Here is a 22,486-nt window from a genome sequence, read left to right on the forward strand (position 1 = left end):
TTCATTTTTATACACTCACTGTTTATTTAAATTTACCAGCATCTTTGCTCATTCCATCTTCCTACATTACTGACTTGCTCTCTGAAGTACAGCCATTAGAAGGCTCATTAAAAGGTTCTTTTGGTGAAACTCTCATTCTTTCTTTGTCTGAAAATGCAGGTGTTTTGCCTTCATTCTTAAAAAAAAAAATCAGTTTGTGGAAGAGAGAATTCTAGGATAACATATTTTCTGTAAATTTATTAAAAATATTATTCCATTGTATCCTGGGTTCATTTTTGGTCTTGCATGGTCAGCCACCAGCCTAGATTTTTTTTTTTTTAAATAAAATTCTGTCTTTGCTCTTTAGCTAATTTTAATATTTTCTCTTTCATTTTTGGTAATCTGCAGTTTCATATTGAAGTACTTATGTAGGGTTTTTAAAAAATATTGATTTCACCTTGAGTTGGTTGGGCTTCCTTGATATTATATTTGGTGTCTTTCATTAATTCTAGGAAATTCTCAGTCAGGATTTCCTCAAAGATTGCTTCTTGCCCATACTCTCTATTACATCCTTTTGGCCCTCTTATTGCACTTTTAACTATCCCCCATGTCTTTGAACAATTTTCATAGTTTTCATTTTTTTTTTTCTTTCTTCACTATAGTTGAAAAACTTCTCCACCTTTTTCAAACAGCAGTCTAATTCTTTTAGTTTTGTCTGGATCTTCTATTTAATCCATTCATTGAGCTTTACATTTTCATTATACTTCTCAGTTTTAGATATTATATTTGGTTATTTTACAGTTTTGCTGACTCATTTTAACAACTTCTCATTCTTTGCTCGAATTCATTTTTTAAAATTTATTCACTTTTCAAGTTTCAGAATACATTTACTAGATTAGTGGTAAGGAATCTACCTGCCAATGCAGGACATGCAAGAGACATGGGTTCGATCCCTGGGTTGGAAAGATACCCTGGAGTAGGAAATGGCAACCCACTTCGGTATTCTTGCCTGGAGAAACCCCATGGCCAGAGGAGACTGGTGGGCTACAGTCCATAGGGTAGCAAGGAGTCAGACTATGACTTATTGATTAAACAACAACAAGATCTTAAGATAACTTTTGATTTGTCAATGAATAACGGTTTGTTTCTTCTTGCCATAGATCAGAGTTAACATAAAAGCCTATGTAAAATTATTAGTTTCTTTCTCCTAGAATTGCCCACTAACATAGCATGATGTGATCATTTTTGCATTGCTAGAACACATATTAAAAGCTTCTCTTCATGAAATAATGCCACCATAGGCCATAATTTTCATGTTATCTGCTTCAGTAAGTTTTATCACTTCTTGAATCCATCAATCAATACAAAGGTCCACACATTATCACAGATTCTGGGCATATTTGAAAAGCCACTGAAGTTGTTTCCATTCCTGACCCTAAGATGATGCTGAATTTGTGCTTGAACTTAAAGGCAGGTTGGGGCCGGGGTAAGGGTATGGTGACCTGTTGAGAATGTAAGAGTTTATCTAGGCTTCTGAAGGGCAATTCCTAAAGAAATCATTTCTGTACTGACTGATACATTATGCTTAAAAGGAAGAAATTGTTTTTCTTGGTCAATCTAGAATAGATGTCTGAGAAATAGCAGGAAACGCACTTGTTCCTGGTACGTGGGTCAGAAACAATAAAGCAAAACACCTAAATAAGAACTCTTTTGTCCTTTGACATATCAGATGCCACTAGTTTATATTATGCACCCGAATTCCAATATCAAAATCTTCAGAGGTTTAACACAGCCGTTTCTACTGGTTCCCACTCGTGGTGACCTCTTTCCTTGCACATGTTGTAACTTTCAATTATAAAATCATGTTCCTTGGAGCTTAGTCCTTTGAGGACTGGATTCTTGCTGCAATCCTCCAGAAACGATGTTCATTTTTTTTAATTAAATCATGAGTCCCATCTAACTCTCACAATAACCAATGAGAAAGAAATGATCTTTCTAATCTTATAGATGAAGAATCTGAGGCTCTAAATGACTTGGCCACACATCTAGTAAGTGTCAAAATTAAACCCAAGTATGTATGACCCTATAGGCCATAGTATTTATTTTCCACTTTTTAAAAAATGATTTCAGAGTCACAAAATAATTTGTAATATATTCACTGTGAGATTATTTCACTTTGAAATGATTTCACTGTGAAATAATTTCAGACTTACCAAAAAAGCTGTAAAAGCAGTACAAAGACGTCTCTTTGACCTTCACTCTACTTTCCCAAGATGTTACCTCGGTAACATCCAAGGTAACCATGGTACAGTCATTAACACTAGGAGGTTAGTATTGATGTAAAAGGTATAACTGGTTCTCAGAATTACTCATTTCACCAGTTGTCCCAGTAATTCTCCTTGTCTCCTGTTTCTCCTCCATCATGGAAGGCTCAGTTTTGTCCTTTGTGACCTTGACACAACTGAAGAGAGTTGTATCTCATCATCAGGCTTTGGAGAGTTTTCCATAATAATAGCTATTATGTTGGGGAAATAAATTCTTTTGAGGAGTGGAAGGGGAATGGCTGCTCACATTCTGTTTGTTCTCCATAGCTTGGCTGACCTTGAAGCATTTATTAAAAACAGTGAGAATGGCTTGCTCAAGAAAGTTGAAAAAGGAGATTTCCAAGGACTGGTTGAGATTATGGGGCACCTGATGGCTCTTAAAGAACGACAGAGCAGCACCGATGAGATGTTTGAGCCTTTAAAGCAAACGATTGAATTGCTGAAGGCCTATGGACAAGAATTGCCGGAAACAGTGTTTGAGCAGCTAGAGGTCAGTGCAAAGTTTATGTTTTCCTAATAAAAGAAATAGAGGGAAAGTTTGGGAATTTCGAAGTGAGATAAACACGGTGAAGTCAATGAAAAACAGGGCTTATGATAAGATCCATGTTTTGGAAGTAAATGTGTAACGTGTATAATGTGTACCACTTTAACACTCAATAAATATGAAACACTGTAACACTGGAGAAATATGGGAAAACTGATGTGGATGAAGTGTGTGTGGTCTTTTTCCAGAGTTAGGGATGAACCAAATTTTGATTCAGAAAGGGAAAAAAAGGAGGTTTGAGGGATGTTATGATGATCTAAGAGGAAATGTGGGGCATACAAGAAAATAACCAGGCACTGTTGGAAAATACAGAAGAAGGTAAGGCTTCCTGGATGACTCAGGAGTAAAGGATCTGCCTGCAATGCAGGAGATGCAGATTCGCTCCCTGGGTTGGGAAGATCCCCTGGAGGAGGAAATGGCAACTCCCCCCACCTCCAGTATTCTTGCCTGGGAAAGCCCATGGAAAGAGGAGCCTAGCGGGCTACAGTCCGTGGGCTCGCAAAGAGTCGGACATAAGTCGGCAACTGAAGAAGAACAACCAAGTTTACTGAGAAGTTGAGAGCGAGCAGGATTGTGTTGAGTCAGAAGTAGGTGACCGTCAGGAGAGTGGGCAGCCAGGGAGACCCGTCAAGGAAGGGAGCAGTTGTAGGCGACGGCAAACAGTGCCATCACGTTTGTGGGCCAGAGACTAAGATGTCTGAACGTGTCCAGCCTTGGATCCGGGGTCAGGGGGAGCAGAGTGCGGTCTGACCACCCCGGGTCTGCTTGGCAGGAGCTGCCTGAGAAGTGGAACAACATTAAAAAGACGGCGGTTACCGTGAGGCAGCAGGTGGCCCCCCTTCAGGCAAATGAAGTGACCCTCCTGCGCCAGCGGTGCACGGCCTTCGAGGCGGAGCAGCAGTCCTTCTGGGAGCGATTCCGCAGAGAAGCGCCCTTCAGGTATGGACCCAGCTCGCCACCACGGCCTCCTGTCCTGGAAACACAGCAGGTTCTTAAGTCACGGGTAACCTCCCCCTGGAGGCTGTGTATTTTCTTAACAGCAGACCGGTTACTCTTCTTCCCTCCTGTTTAGGTCCACTGGTTAGACCCAGTGCTCATGTTCACAGAGTCCTGTTGTGGCCTGTGTGGGATGAACAAAGGCTGTACAAATACTTTAAAAAAATATCTAGAAGCTTCTGTGTCTCCAAGTCTATAAAGGGATTGTGTGTGGTAAAATTACTTGTCTTTTACTAAACTGTTAGTATTCTAATTTCTCCCAGACTCCTATTGGTTTAAAAAAAGTGACTGATAGAATTTGAAAATAATTTGAGGGGACTTACGTGGTGGTCCAGTGGTTAAGACTCCACACTTTCAATGCAAGGGGTGGGGGGGTAGGGTTCAATCCGTGGTCAGGAAATTAAGATCCCACATTCTGCACGGTGCGGCCAAAAAAAAAAAAAAAGAATTTTAAAATAATTTTGGAAGGCATTTCAGTAGCCTAACGGCAGGATTCAAGGTGACAGATTTACTTTAAGGTGTCCTTTCTCTGCTTAGCAGTTAGTGCTCAGACTGCCCCCTGCTTGTGGTCAGGGGTCTTTACATAAACAAAGAAGGGGTGGGGTGGACAACACACCACCATTCACGTGCGCCCACATGCACACACACGGTCCTTCTTTTAGGGGCTCCCTCCCCTGGTAGGGAAGCCTACGGGGTCTGCTCCTGGTCTGCTGCTCAGCATCAGACGCTCCAGCCAGGGGCCAGTTCTGGTGGCCCTGTGTCTACTGACACACCACCTAAAGTGGACCCTCTCCCCTCAGTCCAGCTCCAGGGTTTGCTTTCTGTTTCTCAGCTGGGCTTCCTGCTGGATCTCCTCTCTGTAGTTTTGTGTAGACGTGCCTGGAAGTCTCCAGACTGAAACATGCCCTGTGTAAGGAACCAGGAAGCTTTTTATTTTCAGGTTACTTACAGAAATCTGACCTTAGGTGATACATGCTAAAGTGACCAATGAAGCAAGGAAAGAAAATCCCACAACTTTATCAGGAGTTAAGATGACATAATGATTAAGCACACGGACCCTGGATTTAGCAAGCCCTCTTAGCAAGTCCACTACTCACTGCCTAAGTCAGGGCTGTCACTCCGTGCTGTGTTTCTTCATCTGTAAAGTGGGGGTATTAATAGTATCCACCTCAGAAGGCTGTTGATAGGATAAGGAACACATCCTTACAAGCTTTTAGCACAAGACCCAGCACCAAGGTAACCAGCCATCTTGGTTTACCTGGCCCTGTTTTGGTTTTGGCACGAAACGTAACACATCTAGGGAAGCCCCTCTGTGTCAGACAGACTGAGACCCTTGGTCACCCCACCTGGCACACAGTAAGGGCCTAACTCTTCTTATTATTCATCATCAAACATGTATGAAGCAGCTGGTCTCCAAAGCATCATCCCTGGGGCTAGACAGAATGGGATGAGTGTGTCAAGAGACAGGGAAAGGGACTTCTCTGGAGGTCCAGTGGTTAAGACTCCATGGTGCCGGTGCAGGGGACATGGGTTTGATCCCTGGTCAGGGGACTAAGATCCCACATGCCTCGTGGCCAAAAAATTTTTAAAAATTTAAAAAAAAATGAAGTATAGAACTTGAAAACTCTCATACAGATTTATTTTTAAAAAAGAAGACAAGAAAGGAAAAATGTATAAACTGTATTTAGGATAAATGTACAACATAGCACTCTAAAGCATTAAAACCACCTGGAAGATAGTAAAACTTCCACTGTCCAGCCTCTCCTACAGACCAACTAAATCAGACACTGTTCAGCCTCTCCTACAGACCAACTAAATCAGTAGTTTTTAATGCTCCCTAGGTGACTCTGATGTGCAACCAAGTTAGAGATAGCCACCCTAAGGGAAGAAACTGGGCCCCTTTTAAGCAATCACACCAGGGCGTATAACTCCAGATGACTCTGCATTCCTTTAGATTTACAGCAGTCCATAACCTTTTTGGCACCAAGGACCGATTTCTTGGAAGACAGTTTTTCTACACACTGGAGGTGGGGAGAATGGTTTCTGGATGATTCAAGCACATCACATTTATTACTTTATTTCCAATCTAATGCCATCAGTGATCTGATAAGAGGTACCAGTCCCCATTCTGGATGTTGGGGACCCCTGCTTTTAGAATAAGCACCTTGGGAGCTATGCCCTTGTTCCAAAGAAGCATCTATTGTGCAAAAACATTTGTGGAACTCCTTTGGGGACTATTCCTTCCAAGTCTGAAGCACATCCCTTTGACTCTCCTTTGGATGTGCAGTTGAGTACAGGATCAAAGCTGGTAAGCCAGGCGGGCAATGAAGCTGGGTATTTCTGGGCAGTGCTGACTATATCCACACTAGGGCAACAGCCATGAAGGTAATGACAGTGATATCTTTACATCATCTGTCTCTTTTTAAAAAAATTTCAAAAAAGGAATTCCCAAATATGTCTGGTGAGATAGCTTTCCAAACAGGCTCCCAAGACAGTCTGAACAGAACAGCACTCTGTGCTGCTGTGTTTCTGTGTGTCTGTCGGAAACCTTGATCTCCCCTTCCTAGTTATATCACACTTGTGTATTTATCAGCTCTTGTTTTTTTAATGTGATAGCTGCTTTGTTTTTTCTCTCTTTGCATTTGTATCTATCTGCTGGCTATGAGGATATTACTACCCTTAACTGAGTCTTCCGAATTCACATTTTTTTTAAAATTGGAGGACAACTGTGTTACAACATCATGAATCAGCCACAAGTACACATATGTCCCCTTCCTCCTGAACCTTCCCCCCACCCCCTACCCCATCCTGCCCCTCTAGGTTGTCACAGAGCACTGAGTTGAGCTCCCTGTGCTGTACAGCAGCTTCCCACTGGCTATCTATATTATATATGGTAATGTATATATGTCAGTGCTATTCTCTCAGTTCATCCCACCTTCTCCTTCCCCTGCTGTGTCCAAAGTCTGTTCTGTATGTCTGCATCTCTATTCCTGGCCTGCAGATAGGTTCATAAGTGCCATTTTTCTAGATTCCGTATATATGTGTTAATATACAAAATTTGTTTTTCTCTTTCTGACTTCCTTCACTATGTATAACAGACTCTAGGTTTATGCACCTCACTAGAGTTGATTCAAATACATTCCTTTTTATGGCTCAGTAATATTCCATTATATATCTGTGTATATATACCACAATATCTTTATCCATGCATCTGCCGATGGACATCTAGGTTGCTTCCATGTCCTGGCTATTGTAAATGGTGCTGCTATGAATATTGGGATACATGTGTCTTTTTTAATTATGGTCGTTTGTTTTTCTGGTATTGAGCTGCATAAGCTCCTTGTATACCAAATTCACATCTGTTAATTTAACATGCAGATGAATCTTTGCAAGAGACTTCTTTGAAAAGAACTGCTCACAGCAGTGCAGAAAGTCAAACATGACTGCAATCTTGATGTATTCCTCTTCTTGTCAAGAAGACTGTCAAGACTAGAGCAGAATCATGGATTTATTACTGAGGGCAGTCTTTGTGGGTGTCAGCACGTGGGTTTACTTCTTAAGTTTTGTGTGCATGAATGTGTGTGTTTAAAGTGTTTAGACGTTGTGTGTGGCAAATGAGTTCTGGTTCCTTTGCCTTCAGATCACTCACAAAATTCTAAAATGCATCTTGCTGAAGGCAAGTCTCTCTTCCAGATTAGATTACAGGGGAAGCTCACACTGATCTTGTCTTTGGGAAGAAAAGGAAAGTGTGGGCCTGGTTTGGCCCTTGAAGTCTAACGGGTACAGGATGAAGTCAGGTCCCTAGGGGTGAAGCTCTTCCTCCGTGTTTAAGTTGAGTTTTTCTTCCTCCTTCTGTTCTTAACTTGAAGCTATGTCAGCGTATTCCTAGCCGAGCTCTCTCAGTAATCAGCTAGATCATTGTAGCCAGATTCAAGCACTTCTCACAACTCTTGAAATTGGAGACTCGTTCTTCGTGGTTGAGTGACAGGGACGCTCCAGGCTTCTAGCAGCTCTCTTGTTCAGGCTTCCTGGCTTTAAGGAATGGTACCATGTCATCCAGTTGGCTTACCCATATCAAGACCAGGATATTCCAGGGATTTCTTGGTAAAAGCGTTTGGTCCCTCTGAGCTCCAGTTCATTGGAGACCATCAGTGTTTCTAGCTGGCCAGTCCCCAGATTTTATGAATGGTAGGAAGGACTATCTTGAAGACACTCTCCCATTGGGTGCTGTCCTGCATGACAAGCAGCAAATCAAGGCTTTCCAGACAGTGCAGCAAATGTGCCTTCATCTTGCTCACGAAGGGTCTCCTGTCCCTTCTAAAGCTGAAGGAAAGGGCAGTGTTAATCACTGAATCTCTCAAGGATCTATCAGTATCCTCAGACACATCATTAATTCTATTTGACCCTGTTCTTGCAGTTGATCTGACTCACTCACATGGATCAGGCTTCCATAGAGCAGAAGAGGTGTGTTCTCAGCATGAAGTCAGCAAAAAATGACATGTGCTAGGATATTCAGATAATATGGATTCCCTGCTGTCAAGGACTGACAGACTCAGGGTCAGTTTCAAAAATGGGTAACTGAGGACTTCCTTGGTGGTCCAGTGCATAAGACTCTGTGCTTCTACGGCAGGGGATGCAGGTTCCATCCCTGGATGAGGAACTAGGATCCCACATGCCGGGAGGTGCAGGCAAAAAGAAATTAATAATCAGACATGTCCGTTGGGCCCAACTTTGATGCCCACTGGGGAGGCAGTTCACACACCCCACAGAAGCTGGTGCTTCAGCCCATGGGCAAAGGAGAATTAGCCATTTGGAAAAAGAGAAGTGGAAAGCGGTGGTATTCCAGGCAAGGGAAGCAGAACCTGGAGAGAGACAGCGGAGTGAAAACGTAACACACGGCTGGAGGATGCGCATGGGTGTGGGTGCAGGGGGCGGGAGGCGAGGAGGGGGAGGTCCGGATGACCGGGCTTAGACCATGAATGAGCACGGAGGAGTCTAAGCCTGAGGGCAGCATCGTGTAGACACTACTCTTGTGACTGCAGAGGACAAAGTGGACCAAGGTGGACTCAAGGCAGGGGCTCCGTGGCGATGGGGGCAGGGTGATTGCAGCAGCCCGGGTGAGAAGCAGGAGGCCTGAACTGAAGCCATTGTGGTCAGCGTGGAGAGAGTAGGATGGATGTGAGGGGCACTCAGGAGGGAGAGTCGGGAGGATCCAGTGAATTATGGGAGCTGGAAGAATCGTCACTCAGTTGTGTCCGACTCTTTGCAACCCCATGGACTGTGACCCTTCAGGCTCTTCTGTCTATGGGATTCTCCAGGCAAGATTACTGGAGTGGGTAGCCATCCCCTTCTCCAGGGGTTCTTCCCAATGCAGGGATCAAACCTGGGTCTCTTGCATTGCAGACAGATTCTTTTACTGTCTGATCTACCAGGGACAGATCCAAGGGTAATTCTCTGTCTTCTGTCTGGACCAGTAAGTGGAAGGGTGTATATTTTGCTGCTCCTTAGATGGGACCATGGGATGGGAAAGGTCACCAGGTCAGAAGGAACAGGCTGAGTTACAATACCCTTAGGGTTTCAGGCACAGGTGTGTCACTGCTCCTTACAAGTGCCGTTATGGGTCTGAGGTTGATGTTTATCAGCTGCTCACGTCCCAAGAAATCGTTTAAGTCACTATTCCTCTTTCTGTCTGTGCTCACATCTAGGGCAGGTCCGAATCCTTTTTTCCAAGATCGCACACATGAGCACCCTATTTCCATTTCTCTTAATTATAGCTTTGCTCATCCAGACTTTCCAGGCATTTCTCTTTTAGATTAAAATACTTGTGCATTATTATTTCAATTTCAAAGACTAACTACACCCTTTTCCCTCCTATTACTTTCTTGTTCTCACATTGTATTGTTCCCCCAGGCTTTGGAGAACTGCTTCAAGTTTATTAGGTGCATTAATCAGGTCTGTGGATATCCTGACAGTTTGCACCAGAGCTTTGAAATGGGAAGCGGGCTATTTGCTCCCCTGTCTGGAGGTTCCTTTCACTACTTAGGTCAAATTAACTTTTGTAAGCGCTCAGCTCTAGGGAATGAATGTCAGCAGATTCAAACCATAAACAAAAATTATGCCACAGGGCAAATGAAGTTTGGAATAGGTTTGACAAATGATCACCTCTTACAAATATTTGAGGATCCAGTATTGATTCAAGGATGTTCATAGGCACTGTGGAAAGAAGCGTTAGGAAGATCATTTATTATCTTCTGCGCCCACCCCCCAACATTCTGATAACTCCTGTCTTACCTACTATTTCTGAACTATACTCTGTTAATAAATTAAACAGAGTATAATTTAGGCTTTTAGAATCTGTCTGATATATACTAACACCAAGAAGCCAAGTTCACTTTCCACATTCACTCTAGACAAGATAAAAGGTAGAACCAACACGTTCCAACAATTAGTCTTTGAAAGAATGTGTGGAAGGAACCTTCATGCTGGGTAATCTTTCCTGATGGCTCACTTGCCGTGAGGATGTTACCTTCCTTTCCTTCTAATTCTTCCTCCACTGCGCTCATGGAGGAGAAAGCTCCTTGCCTGTATGGACAGAGGACCCTCTTCAACTCTGAGAACTCCAGGCCCTTCTAAAGCCCTTGCTGGCTGGACAACAGTGAAGATACATGATGGTTTTCAGTCTTAAGACGAAAATCCACCACCAGAGCAATCCAGCCAAAACTATTTAGATGGAACAAGCGGGAATCAAACATAGCAAGCATCAAAGTTAATCTGACACTAATTTAATGGTATGCATAACTGTTATTGTGTTGCATGGCAATTAGGCTTAAGTGGTGAGCAGTTCAGGTAAATGACTTTAATTAGGATTACTTTCCATCCGTCAAGTCAAATATTTCCAGAGACAATTGAGAGAAGAGGCAGTTCAAGGAAAGGTTCTCACATGTCATATCTTCCCACCAAACAACACAGACACACTAGCACACACACACGATTGCAAGAAGTGGCCAATTCTCTAGTCATTCCTTTTCCCTCTCAACTTCTTTATGTTGGACTCCACGGTTCCCTATCCTAATTTTAGAGAAAGATGGTGTTCACACGTAAGTCATGGTATCCCCAATGTCTGGGGCTTCTCAGGTGGCACTAGGAATAAGGAACCTGCCTGCCAGTGCAGTGATGTAAGAGATGCAGTTTCGATCCCTGGGTTGGGAAGATCCCCTGGAGGAGAGCATGGCAACCCACTCCAGTATTCTTGCCTCGAGAATCCCACGGACCGAGGAGCCTGGCTGGCTACAGTCCATGGGGTTGCATGGAGTAAGGCACAACTGAAGTGACTTACCATGCACATATGCACCCCCAATATCTAGCCACCCCTCAAGCACACAGGAACAGGAAGACCTGAGACTGGTGATTGGAAGAAAGGATACAGGGAGGCTAGGGAAGGAAAGCCAGAGGCTCCTTGAAGGTTGTTCTGGGTGCTCCTGACCCACACGAGAACCTGTGAATGCGCAGTTCTTACATCGGAGAAGAGGTTCTGCCAGGAATGTGGGTTGAAGGGGCCACAACATAAAGGGGGTTCATGGGGTGAGGACCAGGAGCAGCAGTGGGAGTCCTGAGCATGGAGAGAAGAGGAGGAAAGATGAACTTGAACTGTAAAGTTTGATGTAGTGTTTACAGGAGTCAAGTGCAGAACCAGAGGTCACGGCAGGACGCAAGCGGAGACGAGGCCACTTGAAGGAGGGACTTGAGAGACGTGAAGCCTGATAGGAAACACACAGATCGGGAAAGCCATGCAGCACAGGCCGGTGGTCAGGACCGTGTGCTCATGCTTCAGGGTCCCTTTCGGTGGCTTGCCCACCCAGAGGCACTGCTTCCTGAAGGTGATGCCAGCCATTAGTGTGAGCCTCACCACAGAGAAGGAAGCCAGCCCGGGGAATCTGGAAAATGCTGTTACCTGCTAATTACAATAGCCAGGACATGGAAGCAGCCTAGATGTCCATCAACAGATGAATGGATAAAGAAGCTATGCTACATATAAGTGTTAGTTGCTCAGTCTTGTCCGACTCTTTGTGAACCCATGGACTGTAGCCTGCCAGGCTCTTCTGTCCATGGAATTCTCCAGGTGAGAATACTGGAATGTTTAGCCGTTCCCTTCTTCAGGAGATCTTCCTGACCCAGGGATCAAACCCATGCCTCTTGTGTCTCCTGCTTTGCAGGCAGATTCTTTACCACCTGAGCACCCAGGGAAGCCCCAATGGAATATTCAGTTCAGTTCAGTCGTCACTCAGTCGTGTCCGACTCTTCGCGACCCCATGAATCACAGCACGCCAGGCCTCCCTGTCCATCACCAACTCCCGGAGTTCACTCAAACTCATGTCCATCAAGTTGGTGATGCCATCCATCCATCTCATTACTCAGCCATAAAAAGGAATGCATTTGAGTCAGTTCTGGTGAGGTCAGTGAACCTAGAGCCTGTTATACAAAGAGAAAAACAAACATTGTATATTAACACATACATATATGGAATCTAGGAAAATGTACTGACGAACCTATTTGCAAGACAGGAATAGAGACGCAGACATAGAGAACAGATTTATGGACACAGCCGGGGAAGGAGAGGGTGGGATGAATTGAGGGAATAGCGTTGAAATACATACATTACTGTGTGTAAAACAGATATCTCCCGGTGTGACCTTTGCCTTCACAGCCTCTGCAGTAACAGGACAATGCTCTTTTATGTCAAGTGGGCTGGAGACCAAAAAGTGAAACAGAGTTTAAAGGGGGCTCAAACAAAGGGTTATTCCCCCACTGGACCTGGGGAGGTGAGGAGTATTTTTATTACCCTCTCGGATGTAGAGGGCTTCTCTGATGGTTCAGTGGGTAAAGAATCCACCTTCAATGCAGGAGACACGGGAGATGCAGATTCAGTCCCTGAGTTGTTGTTCTGAGTTGGGGAGTTTCCCTGGAGTAGGAAAGGGCAACCCACTCTAGTATTCTTGCCTGAAAAATCCCATGGACAGAGGAGCCTGGTGGGCTACAGTCCAAAGGGTTGCAAAGAATCGGACACGACTGAGCACACATGGATGTAGAACAGATCCAGACAGGATGTTCCTCTTGAATCATGCTTCCTCCTGCTGGTTATGCTCATCCCACTGTGGCCTACCCTGACTATCTTTCCTTTGCAAGCTTTGCTGAAAGTCCCTGCTCTTTGCTAAAACACTAAGGATATAAAGGTTCAAGCTGCCGTGGCTCTGGTGATTCTAGGAGATGGTCCCTGAGTTCTCCATTGGTAAAGGGGAGACATTGTGTCTTGTCTTGCAGGTTTGATAGCATTGACCCTCATCAGAAGCTGGATGCTTGGCACCTGGAGACCCAGCAGATGGAGTCCACCATGGCCTCCATTTCCGCATCCGCCAGCTTGTTTGAAGTCACCGTCCCTGACTATAAGCAGCTGCGGCAGTGCAGGAAGGAGGCGTGCCAGCTGAAGGAGCTCTGGGACATGATTGGAATGGTGACCTCCAGCATCCACGCCTGGGAGACCACCAGGTGGAAGGATATCGACGTGGAGGCCATGGACTTGGAATGCAAAAAGTTTGCCAGGACCATCCGGAACCTCGACAAGGAGGTCAGAGCCTGGGAGGCCTTCACAGGCCTGGAAAACACCGTGCTGGACACCCTGACCTCCCTGAGGGCCGTGGCCGAGCTGCAGAACCCGGCCATCCGGGAGCGGCACTGGAGGCAGCTGATGCAGGCCACGGGCGTGACCTTCACCATGGATGAGGGCACCACCCTGGCCCACCTCCTGCAGCTGCAGCTGCACCACTTTGAGGACGAGGTCCGGGGCATTGTGGACAGAGCCGTGAAAGAGCTGGGCATGGAGAAGGTGCTGAAGGAGCTGCAGACCACCTGGACTGCTATGGAATTCCAGTACGAGCCCCATCCACGGACCTGTGTGCCCCTGCTGCAGTCTGACGAGGACCTCATCGAGGTTCTGGAGGATAACCAGGTCCAGCTTCAGAACCTGATGGTGTCCAAGCACATTTCCTTCTTCCTGGAGGATGTGTCGGGCTGGCAGAAGAAGCTGTCCACCGCTGATGCCGTTATCTCCATCTGGTATGACGTGCAGCGCACATGGTCTCACCTAGAAAGCATATTCATCGGATCTGAGGATATCCGGGCTCAGCTGCCCCAGGTACCTGCTACAGAAACCCTGCTCCCTCTGTTCCCAACTCCCAGTCAAGGGACAATCCCAGCCCCTGCATCCTCTGCACCATTCTTTCTCTGCCTCCTTGCCTTGGCTTCACCCAGGGGCATCTCCAACAATCATAGACCTTCCAAAACACCAAACCCAGGCATAGGAAAAGAGAGAAGGTAAAACGCATGCCAGTCAGCTTGTTCTTGGGCTTCCCTGGTGGCTCAGTGGTAAAGAATCCGCCAGCCAAAATAGGAGTCCCAGGAGACCTGGGTTCAATCCCTGGGTTGGGAAGATCCCCTGGAGGAGGAAATGGCAACCCACTCCAGTATTCTTGCCTGGGAAATCCCATGGACAGAGGAGACTGGTGGGCTATACAGTCCATGGGGTCTCAGAGTGGGACTCGACTTAGCAACGAAACAACAACAGTTTGTTCTTAGATGGGTAGGAAAAAGAAAGGAGAACTTGGTTTAAAAAACAAAAGAAGTGTACCGGAGAAAGGAGGTCAGAAATAGGAGCTGCTCTTGTGTTGCTCTACACCTAAGCACAGTGCGGGTACCAACTGGGAAACCAGCATCATTTCCAGGCAAGCTGAGTTCCTTCTCTGCAACGAGCTATTCTGTAAACCTCCGGCCTGCCAGCAGGCTCAAACACTAGTCTTCAGCTAAGTACTAAATGAGGAATTTCTCTAAGATATGCATTCTTCTCATTACTACCTTTCTAGTTTGTTTGTCCCTTCTAATTGTCCTAATTAATGTGCCATTAGTGTACCCCCTCTCTCAGTGGACTCTAATTCATTTAAAAAAAGATTTTTGCAGATTTATTCCATATCCCACTCCAGTATTCTGGCCTGGAAAATTCCATGGACAGAGGAGCCTGATGGGCTACAGTCCATGGGATCGCAAAAAGCAGACACGACTGAGCGAATAACACTTCCATATCCTTCAGCACAGTGAGTTCTTTGCTTGCAAATTAGTTTGATTCCAAAATATCACATGTTGTCCAGACCTTGTTTCAGAGTTAAAGCACATTCTATCAAATCATTTTTTTCCAGCTCATCCCACAAAAACACATTTAGTATAATGATGCAGATTAAAGTTTGTACATCTGCAATGAAAAATAACAGAAAATAATTCCACTAAAGCTACTGTCATGAAGCAAAATCAATAAGCCGGATTTTATCCGTCTCCAATGCTAATGACTGAAGAAGGGCAGGTTTGACGAGAAGCGGGGGAGAATGTAGGTGGAGACTTTTTCAGGCATTTTAAAAGAGGCATTTGAGAATTTACAATAAAAAATAATAAATAATTCACATCATTAACTTCTCAGGTTTATGTGTAAAATGTGGAAATACATTTGTCTTCTTTGTAGTGGCAATGTGGTAACAAAGACAACTCTGAAATACAACAAATCAGTCATCATGTTACACCCTAACTAGTAAATATTTTCATTCACTATGAATATTTTCCACCTTTTGTTCACATATATACATGTTTTTACACAATTGCTCTCAGGGTAATTACAATTTTCCAGTCAGTTCTTTTCACTTCAAACATTTATGTCAGGTATTTCTGACGCGTGTGCATGCTCAGTCGCTCAGTAATGTTCTGACTGTTTGTGACCCTATGGACTGCAGCCCGCCTGGTTGCTTTGTCCGTGGGGTTCTCCAGGCAAGAATACTGGAGTGGATTGCCATTTCCTCCTCCAGGGAATGTTCTTGAACCAGGGACTGAAGCTGTGTCTCTCATGCCTCCTGCGCTGGCAGATCGATTCTTTACCGCGGAGTCACCTGGGAAGTCCCTTCTTTCTGATCCTTCCTTTTCACTTATTTATTGATTTTGGCTGTGCTGCGTCTTCACTGCTTTGCCTGTGCGTCCTCTGGTCGCGCTACACAGGTTTCTCCTTGTGGTGGCTTCTCTGGTTGCAGAGTATGGGCTCTAGGCATTTGGGCTTCAGCAGTTGTGGCTCACAGGCTTGGTTGCCCCAAGGCACGTGGAATCTTCCTGGACCAGGGTTGGAACCCGTGTCCCCTGCATTGGCAGGCCGGCTCCAATCCCACCGTACCACCAGGGAGATCTTCTGATGATTCTATAATGTTAATCATTTTCCATTTTTAACTGGTGAAAGATACCTCATTTAAGGAATCGTAATTTAAGTCTTGATAGGAGAGAGGCATGGGTCACAGAGATCCCAGCAGACTGGGGCCAGCAGCTCAAGGACCTTAGGGAAGTTACTTGAACTCTCAGTGCCCTGGTTTTCTCATTGTAAATTGAGACTAAGCCTGGTCCCTACATCCAGAAGTTCATGAAAGCTGAATGTTCGGCACATACCATTATGATTGTTGCTATGTAATCATAACCACACAAGCTCTCACCAGGTACCAGGCGTTGGGCTAAGGTGCTTTGCATTTAGTATTGTCTCAGTCATTTCAACAACACTGTGAGAGTGTGTGTATTTGGGGAAAATGATAACATTTAATTACTTTTGACATCACAGGCTTCCCCCAGTGACTCAGATGGTAAAGTGTCCACCTGCCAGTGCAGGAGATGTGAGTTTGATCCCTGAGTCAAGAAGATCCCTAGGAGAAGGGAATGGCTACCCATGCCAGTATTCTTGCCTGGAGGATGCCTTGGACATAGAAACCTGGGAGGCCACAGTCCTTGGGGTCACAGAGATTTGGACATGACTGAGCGACTGACACTTTGGCTTGGACATGTCCACTTTGACATCATAATAGCACCTTTGCTGCTGAAATGCTTACTTTGGTTATAGAAACTTTCGCTTGGGCCCAGAAAGCACATAGGATCCACCATCTGCCTGACTTAGGGATTATGCAATTTATGCCAACAGTTCTCAAAGTGTGGTCTGGTGACCTCTGGCAAGGGGTCCCTGAGACCTTTCCAGAGGATCCTCAAGGGCATAACCATCTTAATAATAATACTAAAATGGCACTTGCTGTTTTCACTCGTTCTTCTATTGGTACACAGTGGACTTTTTCAGAGTCTACCTGGTGTGATATCCCAACACACTGGATGCAGAAGCAGGGAAAAGAATCTGGCCATCTTCTAAGTCAGACATTAAAGAGATTTGGCAAAAAAAAAAAGTGCAGCAATGCCACTTTTTCCTCTAAGTTATATTATTTCAGAAAATATACTTATTTTGGATTAAAATATGTGTTATATTAACATAATGTGCTTATTTCTGTAATTTTAAATGACAAATATTTTTTAACGTTTCTCAACTTTAGCTTCTAATGTAGAATATGCATTGATAGATATTACCTAATAAACGAAAGCTCTTTGCACTCCCCAGTTAGTTTTACAAACATAAAGGGGTTTTAAGACCAAAATGTGTGAGAACCACTGATTCAAGCTAAAGGTATTTTCTCCTTTGGGCCTAATCTCTGTGTTACACAACCTAGGAATAGTTTTCAAAAGCAGGCTTGGTACATGAGGGTAGCTTCTTGGAGTTGAAAGGAGTGGGGGTTAATTTTTTCCACACTTTAATTTGCAGGATTCTAAAAGATTTGAAGGCATCGACATAGACTTTAAAGAGTTAGCTTATGATGCTCGGAAAACTCCAAATGTAGTGGAAGCCACCAACAAGCCAGGTCTTTACGAAAAGCTGGAAGATATTCAGAGCAGGTGATGGTCGGTGTGCAGCTGCCTTTGTAATGGAGAGGCTGTCTTTGTCTCTCAGGACCTTACCTTAGTTAATTGCCCGAGTAAGAGAGTGAGCTGTGTGTGTCTGGTCGTGTACCTTGATTTGCCTGTGTGCTTGGGTAATATGGGATATTGTTAGAGGTGTTTATTCTGATTGAAATGTACTAGTAGGGGTGTAGGCACATGCCCACAGATGTTCCATCACTCCTGAGTGTAATCCACAAGTCACACTCAAATGCATTTAGGTAACATCCACATGCCTATGGATCCTGGCAAACCTAACAAGGAAATTCTCTGTGCCCTCAGGCTGTACCTGTGTGAGAAGGCCCTGGCGGAGTACCTGGACACCAAAAGGCTTGCCTTCCCCAGATTTTACTTCCTCTCCTCTTCTGATCTTCTAGACATTCTTTCCAACGGCACAGCCCCTCAACAGGTAAGCGGGGAAGTGCTTGTAGAAACAGTCAGAAGGATTGAGATGCTCCAGGAGGAGAGTTTCAAGTTCCCCATTATGCCCCATTAAGCAAAGCATCTATTTGACTTATGTTGCCATCAGCATGGTCCCTAACCTCATCTCTGGCTAACTGCTTTTTTTTTTTTTTTTTACTTAAACCTTTCTAGGTAGCCTGGTTTCTTTCCGGTTGGATCTCTGTAGAGATCAAAATTTAAATTAAATTTTTGAAAATTTCTATATGCTTGGATGCTTGCTTTATCTTTCTCTAACACATGATGAAGTTTTTGTTCCCTTTCTGAAAACTGGGGCTTTCACTATCTTGGGAAATGTTTTCTTTCAGTATACTTTTGCATAAAGTCTTTATTGAATCTGTTACACTATTGCTTCTGTTTTATGTTTTGGTTTCTTGGCTGTGAGGCATGTGGGATCTCAGCTCCCTGACCAGGGGTTGGACCCACACCACCTGCATTGGAAGGCAAAGTCTTAAGCACTGGACCGCCTGAGAAGTCTCTGCATGGTATTTCTATTCCGGTTATGTGGATAATTTTTCCCCTCTGAGTCATCATATCTCCATAGGTTGAGATTATTATCTTCATCTATTCGTACATATTTGTACATATTTATACACTTTTTTCTCTCTTAGTCCTCTTCCTTGGCATTCTTCCATGTTCCTCAGATTTATCCACCATATTTAAGTTGTGTGTGTTTATTTGGTCCTTTTGTGTTGCTAACACTGTTAAAAACTACTCTGAACCATTTGTTGTTTTCTTTAGTTTTCTGCCTCTACCAATTCTTATCTTCCACCTCAGATTTTATAGAGTTCATGTTTCTTTCATTTAATTGAAAGCAAAACAAGGTGATTTTTTTTCATCACTACTTCTGTTTCCTATATTACGCTTCTAATATATGCTTTTACTCTATGTCTTGAGTCTGGCTTTCTCCTTCTTTTAAGTTGTGGGATAATTTCATGGGTCTTGTGTTAACTGTGGTTGTTGCTTTAATCCACTATTTGTACTTGGTTAAAGAAAGGTCCATCTCTGTTATTTGTCCCAAGTCACTGGGTGAGATCTCCTCCAGCACCTTTAGTTCACTTCAATACTCTTAGAATTTCTCCCGCCATCTCATAAGCAAGAGAGCTCATTGCCATAAATGTAAGGGTTAAAACTCAACAGTTTTCAGGAGGCCCCTGTATTTCAAAAATCTCTACCTGGGCAGCTTCCTGTTTGTCATTTCTTCTTCACCTACTGTTCTTCTCACCTCAGGACCACAGTGCGGTTTTCTCTGGCATCCTTCTAGGATTACTGCCCAAGGCATCACTGCTTCCGTATCATGAGATGCCATGCTTGGGAGAAGCTCTGGCACAATCAGGCTTTCTGCCTGGTGTGAGTTTGCTGGCCCTTGTTCTGGGCCCTCCAGAGGTTGGTCTCCTGCCTCAAAGTGGTTCCTACAACTGAGTGACTTCTTCCATAGGCCATGGTCACCACTGCCCTTGATCCTCCAGATTTGGGCATGTTAGCGTTCATCTGTAGACTCTCCTGTGCCTACCCTCCTGCTGCACAGTAGTGTTTTCTTAGGAAGGGGGCTTATGAATTAGTTATTGCTCCAGTCTGTTCCCATCCATAGTAGATCAGGCAGAAATTAATCAAACTTTTGTGGCTTCATTGGTTTGTAGTTAACACATGTTGCCCACTAGATCTATATTCCCTTTTATCCAGTCCAACTAAATCCCATCTTCACATCTTCATCATTCCCCAGCTCCCTTCTAAACATTTGGTACCCAACACTTTAATGGTTGTCACAGGGTAGCCCTTTAAAGCAATACAGTAATAATAAGTAGCTTCTAAGCAATACTCGTAAGTGACTTCCTGGACATGCTCTCCACTTATAGGTTCAACGCCACCTTTCCAAACTCTTTGACAATATGGCCAAGATGCAGTTCCAGCTGGACGCCAGTGAGAAGCCGACCAAGACCAGCCTTGGCATGTATAGCAAGGAAGGAGAATATGTGGCCTTCAGCGAGCCCTGTGACTGCAGCGGGCAGGTAACGCGTGCCTCGCTCTCTCAAGTGTCTGCAGTCAAGCATCAGCCTTCAGAACAGCCTTTGTGACCTTGGACCAGAACTGCTGTCTGTGCCTGGGGACTGCCCAGTCCTCTGACTTGAACCGACATCGGAGCAGCTTCCAGCGCCCACTTTCCTCTCCCTGGGAAGGACACATGTCAATACCTATATATCTTCCTCGCTCAAAGGCCTGTGCAGAGAGCAATAAAAATGCACATAAACAACTCCCTGAGTCAACAAGAAAAGGGTTTGGAAATGATTAGCGGCACCAGGAGACTTTAACATGACAAGCCCTGGAGCACCCCACTGGGGAATCTGGGTCACTGACACCTTCCCTGGGAGAAAATGCCCTTTGAAATCAACCATAAACCTGAGCATTTACTTCTCTGTACATATATACCTCCTACAGCCCTACCCCGTGGAGAGCCCACCTCCGCCCCACTCCAGAAGCTACCAATCCACATCTCCCCAGCACAGTTCCCAAAACACAAAACATGACACCCTTCTCTCCTTAACCCTCTGACCCGTCTTTCACCATCTTCACTAAAGTAGGCAAGCACGTCTTTGTTCATTATCCTACTGCATTTTTCTCCTTTGCTTCTTTTTTTCTCTTCTCTTTCTTTCCCTTCCATTTTCTCTGTGCTGCTCTCAGTCATGCCCCACTCTTCGCAACCCCAGGGACTGCAGGCCGCCAGGCTTCTCTGTCCATGGGATTTCCCAGGTAAGAATACTGGAGTGGGTTGCCATTTCCTACTCCAGGGGGTCTTCCTGACCCAGGGATCCAACTCAAGCCTTTTAAGTCTCCTGCATTGGCAGGTGTATTAGTGTCACCTGGGAAGCCCCTGTTATCTTAAATATCCAAAGAAACATGGTCCCTAGGGTGCTAATCCAGTCCAGAGTAAAGCCTAGAGAAAAGATCTTCTTCAGAGTTCCACCTTCATCCAAATGCATCTTGGAAAGCAACTCTAGCATCTGAAAATAGACATTCTCAGTTTAATCAAAGGGACATTGGGGTTTGAGTCAAACCTTGGGTGTTCTTTCTGTAGACTCAGAAAGCATTTAGTTGGAAAATACAATCCATATGCACTGTGGACAAGGTCAGGAGAATCCACTGACTTATTCACACCCCTGGGTCAGGAAGATCCCTTGTAGTAGGAAATGGCAACCCACTCTAGTTTTCTTGCTTAGGAAATCCCATGGACAGAGGAGCCTGGTGGGCTGCAGTCTTCGGGGTTACAGAGTCAGACACGACTGAGCACGCAACCACAATCCAGATGAAGATTCCCCCCTAATCTCTGGTCAGCAGTCTTGTCTCCCCTAAACCTGCTCCTCTGCTCTGTGGGTTCCAGTGGGCACATCCCCCCAACCCCCGTTGTTAACTGAACCTTGGTCTCAACTACCATCGCCCTTCATTGCACAAACAAACGGTTTCCCTGTGCCTTCCGGTGGGGTTGCACATCTTGCCTGGGCTCATCTTCACTGCCTCCGTCTAAGTGGAAGGAAGTGTGTATCACTGAGCACATCTTCTTAGGAACCCCGAGTCTAACCCCGAGTTCTTCTTCCAGGTAGAAATATGGCTGAACCACGTGCTGGCTCACATGAAGGCCACGGTGAGGCACGAGATGACAGAAGGTATAACCGCCTACGAAGAAAAGCCCAGGGAACAGTGGCTCTTTGACTACCCAGCTCAGGTATCCTCTGACCCATCCTCACCCGCTCTCCTCCTCCATGGCCTCTGTCAGCCTCCTGGGGCTGCCAGGCTCACCCACGCTTCAGGGTCAGGAGAGGCTGGTTGGGAAGGGGTCAGCAGGAGGGACCAGGGAATTGTTAGCCATGACACAATTCAGCGGTTACCTCGGGGCATTAAGGGTTGTCCATTTTACTCCCATTAGCTGCATACAGCAGGGAGAAAACATAAGCAATTCAACTCACTGAGCCAGCTCTCTTTGTATGTGCCAAGCTCTTTGCTGAGCACAGGTGACACCAGAGGAAACAAGACAATGTAATCCCACCCTGACAGAGTTTACAGACTGGTGTGGAATTGAGCCACCTAAAATGGGACCTGGTGTGACAGTGAAGGAAAGCCAGGGTCCTCTGGGAGCTGGTTAATGGGGTCTGGGGACGGCCCTCCTGAAGACACGATTCTAGGCTGAGGTTTGAAATAGGAGTTGGCAGGTGAAAGATAGAGGGAAGAGCGCCCAAGTGTGGGAAAGGGTGTGGACAAAGGCTCAGATGCAAGGGCGCGTCTAATGTGCTCGAGGCATGAGTGTGGTTGAAGCAGG

At 45.1% G+C, this 22,486-nt stretch overlaps 1 protein-coding gene across 4 annotated transcripts in view; it reads left to right on the top strand.

Moving 5' to 3' along the window:
* The window catches only part of DNAH9 (dynein axonemal heavy chain 9), a 297,242-nt gene that overhangs the window by 73,296 nt on the left and 201,460 nt on the right, over nt 1-22,486 (top strand). For all 4 annotated transcript variants that reach the window (XM_088828905.1, XM_088828906.1, XM_055407299.2 and 1 more), the window contains exons 18-24: nt 2,571-2,793; nt 3,620-3,786; nt 13,162-14,032; nt 17,546-17,676; nt 18,001-18,127; nt 20,034-20,186; nt 21,770-21,895. In XM_088828905.1, the coding sequence (XP_088685031.1) occupies nt 2,571-2,793; nt 3,620-3,786; nt 13,162-14,032; nt 17,546-17,676; nt 18,001-18,127; nt 20,034-20,186; nt 21,770-21,895 (1,798 nt within the window). The remainder of the gene's footprint in view (nt 1-2,570; nt 2,794-3,619; nt 3,787-13,161; nt 14,033-17,545; nt 17,677-18,000; nt 18,128-20,033; nt 20,187-21,769; nt 21,896-22,486) is intronic.

This window comes from Moschus berezovskii, chromosome 20, assembly GCF_049115385.1.
Source record: "Moschus berezovskii isolate FMDL1 chromosome 20, NW_MosBer_1.0, whole genome shotgun sequence".
NCBI classification, from domain to species: domain Eukaryota; kingdom Metazoa; phylum Chordata; class Mammalia; order Artiodactyla; family Moschidae; genus Moschus; species Moschus berezovskii.